Here is a 12545-nt window from a genome sequence, read left to right on the forward strand (position 1 = left end):
GAATTAAATAAAATAATTTACCTTCACAATGCATCAAAAGTAAATATTATTTTTTTGTTTCCCATAGGTATCCATAACTGGAGGCAATTCTGTCCGAGCCGGGAACATCTACAGGTACGTGAGATTAACTCTTCCAATGAATATTTTTTCATCCATATGACTTGAACCCAATACCTTACTTAAAGGGAATCAAACATGTACTACTTGAACTAACTTCAGTTGGTAATATATCTTTTATTTAAAAGTATTCAAACTAACCTCTATACGTATTATTTTATTTTCTAAAAACAAACCCAAAATTTCCAAATTTAACTATTCTGTTCGAAACTTCCTTTTTTGGGTGATATATTCTGTTCAAAACTTTAATTCAACAAAAAGGAAACTGTTTTTTTTAAATGAGTTAGGAATAAAAAAGAGTTCAATATTCATGCAGGTAAAGATTAATATATAGTCAATATATCATTTATTATTCATTTATATTTTTTAAAGTTAATAATAATTGAAAATAAATGGTAAGTAATGAATATACAATATATAAAATTTTAAACCGTATAAAAAAGAACCATATGTATGTTTCTCTTATAAGTTGAGATCCACTCACTAGAAAGAGTATATTTTTTAAATTTACTCCACGTCTTAATCACATCAATTCTAGGAAAATCTAATGATTTAAATCTATTTATTAATTTATTGGATTTCCTTAAAATTGATGGTTATGATGATTAGTAAGTTTAAATTTTTTTATTTTTGGAGTAAATAGATCCTATTTATTTTTTTGTGTGGTTTATCACATGTATCATCGCATGAGAGACAATCTCGTTCAGAACATCCACAGGTACGTGAGGCTAACTAACTCTCCGAACAAGCATTTTTTCCATCCACAAGATATGTTGTTGAGTTATACAAATGATCTATTATTATTGTATAACTCCACAACATTATTTATGTTTAATCCTCGTTAACTATATTAAAGAAAATATGAATAAAAGTAATAATGTATATAAATCTTAGACGTATTTCACTAGAATAATTTACTTACACCCAATAAGTCACATACACACAGGCCTTCCTTCCTCTCTCTTTCTCCATTGCACTCTTTCTCTCTTCTTTTTCTCATTTCTCAGATTCCCCCATTGTTCTTTTCTCTTCCATTTGGTTATACACATATTAATCACTGTAATTTGTGGCTGTTTCGTGAGAAAAAAACTTTTTTTGAACTGTAAAGCCAAATATTAAAGCAAAAAAGTGTTCTTTGCCTCTTTGGGTTTATTGGGTTTTGCTTATTTTCTGAAAACTTTCTCATGTATTTGTTGGTGAAATAAAGCCTTCAAATATACTCATAAAAATTGAAGCTTCAATACACAATTTGTATATTTTCATAATTTTTTTGTTTTATATTTTTTATTAAAACTTTTATTTTGTCAATACATTATCTTCTTCCCCTTTTCTGCAATATATATTTTTTATCTTCACTTGAGGAAAATATTGAGACATGGGCAAGGAAGGACCTTGTTATCACTGTGGAGTTACAAGTGAGTTCATGTTTCTCCAGTGAACAGTTTTTTGTTTCCAATTTTTATTTTGTTGACATGTTTTGTTTTTTCTCTCTTCAATTTGTCCTATTTTTTTATTTAAGTTGTGTTCTGCAACCACTACCTTGGATTGTGAATTTGATCAAAGACATAATTTTTGAACAATTTAAACAGACAAGATAATTTGTCTGGATGTATTACAATAAGAGTAAAAGTATACTTTGGTGGCTAGAATATTTGGAATTGGAAACTATGGGAATTTCTATCAAGTTCCTTATTTGATGTGTTCTTCTTTGGTGGGTATTGTTTTTCTTTAACCGTGGTTGAAGCATGAACAAATAATGTAATTGGTGCAAGATTAAGCTCAAAGTCTATTGAATATTAGATTGGACTTGTTACTTTGATAGGCATAAGTGCAGAACACCTACTGTTGTTGAAAAAAAGGAGGACAATTGTGCATTTGTGAAATATCTAGAGTTATTTCACTATTGATATTGAAGGGTTTTATTGCCATTTTGTGTATAGAGTCAACTTCTCCTTGTAGTAGAAGATTGGTTCATGCATTGTATCCATCCATCCATCCATTATACATGTCTTAGTCCCCTCCCTTGTGGCCGAAAAAATTAATCACGACGATCATTTATCATTACATTTTCAAGCTTTATCAACTTGAACAACTATTTTAGTTCATAAAACTGATCAGTTTAGTAGATGAATCTAAAATTTAAGCCTTATAGATGTTCATTGTTTTTCTGATAATTTTGAAACAGTTTTACACTTCAAAACTCTAGTGTCAGTGTTTGAGCACAATGATTAGGGTCCCCAAGAATGAGAATGTTTCGTTTAGATTGCCTTAGCTTTGATGCCTTGAGTGATACTAAGCAGACAAATGTTAAAACCTTTCAGTTCAAATGCAAACACATGGTCTTCATTACCAGTCTACAAGTCTTCTTAATTTGAGTTTTTCGAATATCTGCTTGAGGAATGTAAAGTGTAGACTGATATCGTGTTTTACTCGCAGAAGCATATTGCTTGTATTATTAAGACCGGAACTATTGGTCACTAACAGGCAGTGACCAACAGGCAGATAGTCAACAATTAAATCAGAAATTGTTAGTTCCTCTGATAATGAATACTGAAAGATGACACTATCTCCATCTTCGACTTGTTTGTTCAGTTGTCTATTATATAGGAGAAATGTTAATATGTAGTTTTTGTTAGTTTATTCAATCAGAGATATGGCTCTATTCTTGATAACAAGCGTTTTTAAGTTTTATATATTTCTGATATATAAGTATTGCAATAGGCACACCACTTTGGCGCAATGGGCCACCAGAGAAGCCAGTACTTTGCAATGCATGTGGATCTCGATGGAGGACAAAGGGAACACTTGCAAATTATACCCCTTTACATGCTCGGGCAGAAACTGATAGTGATGATCAAAGGGTTTCCAGGGTAAAGAGCTTATCATTGAATAAGAACAAAGAAGTGAAAGTGCTCAAAAGAAAGGCGGGACAAAATGATTATGCTGTTTCTGGAAAGTTCGACCCTGATTACAATCAAGGATCTCGAAAGATTGTAGATGAAGATACAAGCAATAGATCAAGTTCAGGGTCAGCCGTCTCTAACTCGGAGAGCTGCGTCCAATTTGGTGGCACATATGCTAGTGATTTGACAGGTTGGACAAATAATGTTTACTTATTTCATTGGAAGATTTATCGTTTGTAACCGATCATGGAAGCCTAGGCTGTTCCGTTGAAATAGTACGGATTTTAATGACAGCCCATATTATGTGACCATAATCATGAACTTGATAATGAAGTGGAGGAAAAATAAATAAATTGTAGAATTGCATAACAACTTACAGAGCCTTGGTTTTCCTGAAAGAAAACAAGTGAACTTTGCTTCTAATTATACATAATACAGGAATATGCTTTTCAATGACAAAACGAATCCAAGAAGTGATGTAAACAGTTTACTACAATGAAGGTTTACTTGTATCTCAAATCAGTTGTAACTTGTAATGACAAAAAAATGAATTAGACAAGGCTTATTTATTTTCCATTATCAGTGCATCTCTATATTCACTACATAATACTTTGTTTTTGAATAAAATGTCAAGTTTTACATATTTGACATGCCGTGTCTAGTTCTTCACCATTGGTTGCCTTGGATCAAGGACTTTCACTCTATGATATTGTGCTAAATACTAAATGTCCTGTCATTCAAAGCAGCTATCTTTGTTCGCATAATAAAAGCCATTAATTCTAATATCCATAGTTTGATTAATTTAGGTCCTGCTCAGTCAGTGGTCTGGGAAGCTACGGTACCTTCGAAAAAGAGGACATGTGGAGGTCGTCCAAAGCCGTCTTCTGTTGAGAAGCTTACAAAAGATTTATATGCTATCCTTCATGAACAACAGTCATATTTTTCTGCATCTTCTGAAGAGGATCTTATTTTCGAAAGTGAAACACCAATGGTCTCTGTTGAGATAGGACATGGAAGCATTCTCATCAGGCATCCTAGCACTATTGCTCATGAAGAAGAGTCTGAGGCTAGCTCTCTTTCGGTTGATAATAAACAATGCCAAATGAGTGAGGCATATTCATGTTCAGGTAGCATTCCTGTGTTCCGCGATTGCGGTGGCATAAACTTCTCATCTCAGGAAGTTGGCAAAGTTATGCAACAGGAGGAACTTAAAAGGCATGTTTTCCCATATCAAATTATAGTATTGCATTATTTTTAGTCATTTATGCAAGAGAAGAGAATCACTAATTTTTATGATTAAAAAAGGTTCCGTTCTGTCTACCGTAGCTGTACCCAGTCAATTCCTGTCTGCTAGCATGAATTTGATACTTTTCCAATTGTGATATGAATTTAGCAGTTAACAACTAATGTTAAGCTTTGTCAAATCTCCATGTATGAGTATATGAACATGTTTATGGTTTTTCTTTACACCTGTGGCATTGTGAAGAAATGTTCGTATTAAGTGTGAAGAAATTGTTTTGGATAACATACAGAAGGAATGAACTGTTCAGTCATTAATATTTCTTTCTTTTTCATTTCAGGGACAAGTCTCCACTTGAAAGATTACAATTTCTCGGAAATCACGATTCACCACTGGGCTTAATAAATTTAGATGTGAGTTGGAAATGCGTGCATTTCTTTGCTCTTCTTCCATAAATAATATGCTCATGCCGTTTTGCATTTATAACTATACATTAGGCAGTAGAGCTTCATATCCATCAAATTGTTAAGTGCTTAATGTGATTGCTATTTTGCTTCGATAGGACATAGCAAATTACGAGCAGTATATGAATAACTTGACAAATGATGAGCAGCAGCAATTGCTGAAGTATCTTCCTGAGGTCGATTCTGCGGAACTTCCTAATAGGTTAGAATTTCTATCACTTGTTTTTTATCATTAAATACATTTTGGTGTTGTTTTGTAACTCATAATCCTTAAACTTAAGTCTCAATTGCTATAAATCGTGTTCCAACTTCCAAGAAAATTAAAGGGATTTAATTTGGTACATACAGCATTGCATTAGAATTTCTTAAAAATGTACCAACCAACCCATCTTCTATTTCAATGTCTTGTATCTTGAATATAAGATGTTTTGACCGTATCCAACATTGTTGACGTGTTGTATTTTTGTATGTGCAGCCTTAAAATTATGTTTGATAGCTCTCAATTCAAGGAGAACTTAACTTATTTCCAACAACTTCTTGGGGAAGGTGTCTTCGATATCTTTATGTTCAGGGCAAAACCTGAAGATTGCAAGACCTTGAAAAGGTTTGCGTTATCTAATCTGTTGAAGTCGAAATGGGTAGAACAGTATAATTTTCTCAAGGTCTGTGCTGGATTGTTGTCTAGATATCAATACTTTTGTGTTGAATTTTTTTTTTGCATGTTGATACTTATCAGATATCACATATTTCTGTGGATGCAGAGATGTAAAGACAGAGCTGGAAAATCTGTTGCTATGGGCTCTCCTGGTATGGCATCTAGTAATGTTGTAAATGTCAAGAGATTGCGTGACGGTCAAAATAAAAAATTGCCAGGTTAGCTGAAAATATTATTTCACCATACTACCATTAACACACACAGACATATTTATACACATGGTAAGACCTAGCAAAAATGCTGAATTAAACGTCAGCTTTTACCGAGACAAGAAATTTGTGCTAAGGTTGTCTCTACTGTTAATAGTCAGAATTAGAACTGAGAAGTTGATGTTCACTGCTATTGTGATTTACTGAAGAATGATTCTTGACTCTACTTTTGCGAATTTCAGAACTGAAGAAAACAATGAAGAGCCCGAAAAGTATGATCATAAAGGCTGGATGTGAGGGCAAAGAAGTTGCAGAAGATGGTTCTTGTTTCGGTGCAAAAAGCTTATTTGCATTGCCTCATGATCATAGCTCGCACATGATGGATTCTTTAAACTTTGATTATGAGAATTCTGATCAGGATTTGCTGCTAGATGTGCCATCTAACAGTTCTTTTCCACAGGCAGAGCTTCTGCACCCTGCTCCAAGCTTTGGTGCTCAAGCTGGCTGCAGCAGTAGCTCAATATACTCACATGTTGCACATCCTTAGCTAATTTTGCCAAGGTTACTTGGATGATTGGTATATGGATAGACTCTTTTCTCATAATTAGATTCTGCATGTTTTGTATCTTGAGAACCAAAAATCATGTGCAAGAGATATGATGGTTGTGCTTTTGTTTCCTTGCAACCTTCTTGATCTTGGATTGTTAAAGGATGAAAGGTGAATGGGCTTTTTTGTTTGTATAGGATGGTAATAGATTGTAACATAGCATGAAATGAGGAGTGACAATCTCCTGAGTTTTTTATGCAATTGCATTTTATGTTTTGTTAGTGATTTTGAGACTATTGGTGCAGTGGACAGTGGAAACGATACTTGATGGGCTATTGGTAAAGGACAAGAAAATAAATAGAAGGAAATAAGATAAGAGAATTTGTTAACAGATTTTGGTCAATTGTGCCTATATTCTTTATGAGTGTTAATCGGCTATCAAGATATTATTATACGAGATTAGAGATTACAAGCTCTATCATACTCATTGGTCCAAAGCGCATGAATTGTTTCTAATTGGTGCTTATAATTGATGTATATTATAACAAGGAACTTGAACGTAATATGTAATATTTGTTTCAATCCTCTATTCTAATATTAGATAATATGATACTTGATACAATAATATATTTCAAGCAATGAATACCTTGCTCATTAGAAAATCTACATAACAATATCTCTACCTTGGTGAATGTTTGACTCCACCTTGTAGAGTGATCAACTCTAACAACTTTCTACATAAGATCATCCCTTTCAACACAAGTTTTTTTGAGCATCCTTGATGATGTTAATGAGAGACCAACTTTCTAAACATATAGTGCAGCTTCCCATATAGTTGTTTAACGGAACACGTCGCCTAATTCTCTCTTGCTATGAGGAAGTCCTTCGATGTTACAGAACTTTTACACAAAAGTTCACCAATAATTGCTCTCACCAATACTTAGCTAGAAGAACCATGAAGCTTCCTTAGAGAGTCTCAACCGCTATCATCTTTGTCTAATCCAACAATTATAGTTGAGATGAACTATCATCTATACCCATAACACACACTGTACATCAATATCGACCAATGCCCTTGCCACATCCAAGTTAATACACGTGTCACACCTTACATTTTTATCAATACTCGTGTTACATCTTGCATCAAAGTCAATGTCTCTATCACACCTACATCAAAGTCAACCAACGCTCGTGTGCTTTCATGGACCCGTCAGCAATTAACATCATTCACCATGATGTCATAGATACGCCATAAGGATATGGCACATCTAATATCAAATGAGAACATATTGGTTCCAATCCAATATGTGGACTTATAAGGTTTTATATCCAACACATTTATGGTCCCTGTCACGGTTCCGACATGTTTCCTTCTCTTTCACTTATCTGGTTTGTCCTCGCACATTGTCTTTGTTAGGCCTTGTACAACCAAAACATCATTCATCATTCTTTACAACAATCCAAAGTTACTACTTCTAGTAAACACCTCTACTATGAATATGGTGTTTGGCTTAAGAGTCATTTATCAATTGGCTCTGATGTCGATTGTTGGTGCAGGGGAATCAATCATTACACATTATTAGCCACAAACAATCAAATAACAGACATGAAAATAAATGTAAGGTAATAAGACAAGATGATTTGTTAACGGAGTTCGACTAATTGTGTCTAAAACTTCAAAGATGTTCAGCTACTACCAATATATTATTATAAGAGATTACATGCTGTAACACACCTATGAACATAAGGTCCATGAGTGCTTCTAATTTCTGTTTATAATTGATGTATATTATAACAAGAAATTTGAGCCCACTATATAACACCAATTTATTTCCTGTATTCTAATACTAAGTAATGTGTAACTTCGTATAATAATATATTTCAAATATTCCAACATAAACCAATTTCACCCATAAAAACCACAACTCAGAACTTTCATCCAAAGAAAATTAAAATTAGGTGACAACTTTATAGAATTTGGTGAGGAGGACTATACCTTAATTCTATCTTTAAGGTTAACTTTAAAATGGCATGAGATCATATGGATTCAATCATATGAGTTACATCTCTAGCAATTTCTATGCCATCTTGTATATTTGACTCGAGATACTTCAATATAATAATAACTAATGGTATTATGTGATCTCTAATATTTATTTCTACAAGAGGGCATTGATCCTTAATATGAAAGCTAAAGTGCTTCTAAAATTCGTCTCTACATTTCTAGCATCTCATTTAAATCATCTCTCGAGTCTCTCACTAGGATAATATCATTTACAAAAACATGCATTGTGGCACAAATTTTTGGATATGCATAGTAAGCACATCCAAGACTGATATGTAAACAAATAATGACTCAATGTTGACAGTTGGTGTAGTCCTATGATAATGGGAAAATATTTTGAGACATTATCTTGTGTTTTCACGATGGTCTTAACTTCGTCATATATATAATTAATTGCTCAAATCTATGCAATTTGAACACCATAATTATTTAGAGCTTTCCATAATACCTTTCTAGGCATGTATCATACGTCTTTTCTAAATAAATAAAGACTATGTGCAAGTCTATTTGGTTCATTCAACATGTCTCTATCAATCGTTGTATCAAGTATAGACTCCATGATTGACGACCCCATCATAAAACCAAATTAGTTTTCATTGGTATATATTTCTTGTTCCAACCTTTGTTATAGTATGATTTATAAACTTAAACCAATCTGAAGATAGGTTTATCTCAAAATTATTTTAATTTAACTTTTAGACAATGTCATATAAAACCATCAAAATGAAGGTTAAAAAAGTTTGATTGACGTTACACAAAAATGAAATAGATGAATGTTACAACTTTCTATGATGTTTTAGAAATCCATCAAAATGAAGGTTAAAAAAGTTTGATTAACATTACTCTTATTTATTATATATATTTTTTCTTTATCTTTCTCCATCTCTAGATGGCCCCATCTAATAGGATTAAAGTTTGGTTGTTCTCTTTCTCCCTTCTCCTTTAATTATTGGGTTTTTGGTCAACACGTACCAAATTTTTACACCAGTTAATGATGTATTATTCTATATGTATAAGATCAAAAAGTTTTATAGAGAGGGAATATCTTTTTATGTTTTTTTGGTTGAGAGAAGAAAATGAGTGAAGAGAAAGATGTGTGAGAGAGATAGTAAAGAAAATGAAAGATATGGAAAATAGAATAGTTTTTATATTATTTGCTATGCGTGAAATAAAAAAGAAGTAAAAGAAAAAATAATGTATTTTCTTCTCTATCTCTCTTATTTGGTTGAACAAAAAAAGTGAGAAGAGAGAAAAATGTTATATTTGATAACCATTTTAACATTTCTCGATGGATTTCACCCACAAATGCAAAGTCTATGGCTAACCGATATTGCTAATCATCATTTAGCTGTTGCATTTCTTCTAACACTTATTCTCTTCATATTTGGTGAGAAATGATTTTGTGTTAGTCCCACCTATTTTTTAGTCTCTCCCATGTTGGGCTGCCAGAATATCATAAGCCCAAGAGGAATATTCAACCACAAAAAAGGCTTAATGATTATGAATGGGAAGGAAACAAATGACTATTTCAATTGTCTTTTATTTACAGTTTTAAACTTGTAATTCACTAGGCCTATTAAGTTGACCCAGTAGTACTACTTTGTTAATTCAGAAGTTATTTTCTTTCTTTCTTTTAGTTGTTAACACTTAAAAAAATTCCTAAATTAATCTCTACTAGAGTTTCACCTTAACATTGGCGCTTTCGTTCTTGATCATCATGCCTCCTAAAACAGTCTCTTCACCTTCATTTACTCACTCTATCATGGATGAGTATACTCACTTGGTCGTGCTAGAGAAATTGTCCACTCTACAACAACATATCTCAGATCGCCAAGATATGTTCCAATCCTCCATGGAGGCACAACTAGACACAGTGTTGACAAGGTTAATGAACAGATTGGCATGATTGACCACCACCCACGTTCCCCCCCCCCTCCACAATCTCCTACTTATGGAACATCCCTCTTTCCACCTCCAGGTACAATAAAACCTCTTAAGTTGAAATTACCGTCGTTTGATGGGTCTGATCCACTTGATTGATTGTTTCAAGCAGAACAATATTTCAATTTATATCAAGTTTCCCCTTTCCAATGCTTGGAATTGGTTGCTTTCGCCATGAAAGGGAACGCGCTGAGCTGATATAAATGGATGTTCCATACCAACCAACTTACTAGTTGGGAAGGGTTTGCAAAAGCCCTGGCAATCCGCTTTGGACCGTCCTCTTTTGCCAAACCGCAGGCAAAATTGTTTAAGTTACAATAGACAAGTTCTGTAACAAAATATCTAACCCGTTTTGAAAGGTTATCCAATCAGGTTGTTGGGTTATCATCTGAAATGCTTTTAAATTGCTTTTTGTCGGGTTTGAAATCATAGATTGGGCGCGTATTAGCAATCCAATAGCCTTTTTCAGTTACACATGCTATTGGTCTTGCAAAATTGGTTGAGAGTAAGATTGTGGCATCAAAAATAGCCAGCGGACATTTTACTCGTTCCAACAACTATACAACCCCAGTTGTGACCGAGGGTTCCTCTGCTGGTGTGGTAGCTCCTACGCCACTGACACTTCTTATTAAGCGGTTGACAACGACTCAAATGCAAGAGCGTCGTGCACAAGGCATGTGTTATAATTGTGATGAGAAGTATATCTCTAGGTATCATTGCCAGTCCAAGCAATTCCTACTGTTGTTAATTGATGAGTTTGCAGCAAATGAGTTGTCGCCTGAACTATTTGATCTAAAGCCAACACTGGTCCAAAATGAATCAGTGCAGGAAAATGTTATTCATTTCCATCTGTCCATTCAAGCCTTGTAGGGTAATCCATCCCCAAAGACACTTAAATTCCAAGGTTCGATTTATGGACATAAGGTTACTGTTTTGGTGGATATAGGGAGCTCCCACAATGTCATGCAACCACATATTGCACACTTCCTACAACTTCCCATTTCTCCAACTCCCAAGTTTTTAGTTATGGTGGGTAACACAAAGCAAATTTACTATACTAGATTGTGTAAGGAGACACCCATCAGTTTACAATACCATATTTTTCACATTCCATTCCACCTATCCAGGACGCTGATGTTGTTCTAGGCATTGAGTGGCTAAGTACATTGGGACCGGTGACCTCAGACTTTGCTATACCATCCATGACTTTTACCCATGAACACAAACCCATGACCTTAACATGCCAAACATCTAACCATCCCACCTTAGCCACATTCCACCAACTATATCGCTTATATCATATGGATGCCATAGTTGATATATTTTGTGTTTCAATGACCCAAAATACTGTAACACCGCGAATTTTACGATTTTGAATTATAAGATTTTACTAATATTTTTATTAATTATATATTCGAAAATGAATTTCTGGGAATTTTCGGTAAAGAATTAGACGAAACTCTAGTTGAGTTTTAGTCTTGAAATTTAATTTCCTATTTTATGGTAAACTTTGGTAATTTTTGGAGACAGTCGATTCTGGACCACTGTCGGGGCCGAATCCACCCAGTACGGCTCAAAAAGTGTATTTTTGAGTTCCGTAACTCGGAATCGAATTCTGATCGTGCCGTTGGATTCGTAATTTAATTTTGAGTCAATATAGACCCTGAATACACCCATACCTATTTTCTAGAATATTTTCACTCGGAATGCCAAAATTCGAAGTTACAACCGTAAAGTAAAATTGGGCGATCATTTTTTACTACTCGAATATTGGCCGACAATACTCGAGTATGGTTTTAATCATGCACATTTCGTAGAAGTCGTCGCGTCGCATGAGTCACTTCACAAAATCTAACCACTAAATCTTATAGATTTCACTACCACCAAATCCCCTAAATCACTCACTTAACCCATGATTCACTCACCTTCTTAGATTTGCTAGATTGCCTTGGAAATTGGGTTTAGAAATGAGATTTATCCCACCCCACAACTCTATAAATACCCATGTATCTTCATACATTAACACTTTGCAAAAAGCTTGGCACGTTGAAGATTGGAGAGTAAGTTACTCTCATCATCTTTTCTTCTTCATTTTCTTCTTCTTTCATTCTTCAATCTCCTCACATTCAACCAATGTATGTTGATGAGATTTAAGTATGTTGTTTATGAGTATATCAAGAACATATTCAACCTTTGAAATTTTCTAAAACGCTTTCTAACTCATTTTCACCTCAAAACCGAAAATGGTGGTGTTCTTGAACTTATGAAAATATTTTGTTGAAACCATGAACAACTTGTGTTCATGGAGTTATTATAATATTGTATTACATACTTTTTATTGTTTTAGCCAAAGGGGACGATGATAAAGTCAAAGGAACCTTTAGGAAAATGTTTTGGAAAAATG

General features: G+C 33.9%; 1 protein-coding gene across 1 annotated transcript; it reads left to right on the plus strand.

The window, feature by feature from the left end:
* LOC109332002 (GATA transcription factor 26-like) lies at window positions 1052-6420 on the plus strand. The gene is made up of 8 exons (XM_019566836.1): window positions 1052-1532; window positions 2839-3210; window positions 3827-4235; window positions 4601-4673; window positions 4823-4926; window positions 5200-5386; window positions 5486-5597; window positions 5831-6420. Exons 1-8 carry the CDS (start codon window positions 1493-1495, stop codon window positions 6133-6135), a joined length of 1602 nt encoding a protein of 533 aa, XP_019422381.1. The 5' UTR covers window positions 1052-1492; the 3' UTR covers window positions 6136-6420.

This window comes from Lupinus angustifolius, chromosome LG17 (genome assembly GCF_001865875.1).
Source record: "Lupinus angustifolius cultivar Tanjil chromosome LG17, LupAngTanjil_v1.0, whole genome shotgun sequence".
Classification (NCBI taxonomy): Eukaryota; Viridiplantae; Streptophyta; class Magnoliopsida; order Fabales; family Fabaceae; genus Lupinus; species Lupinus angustifolius.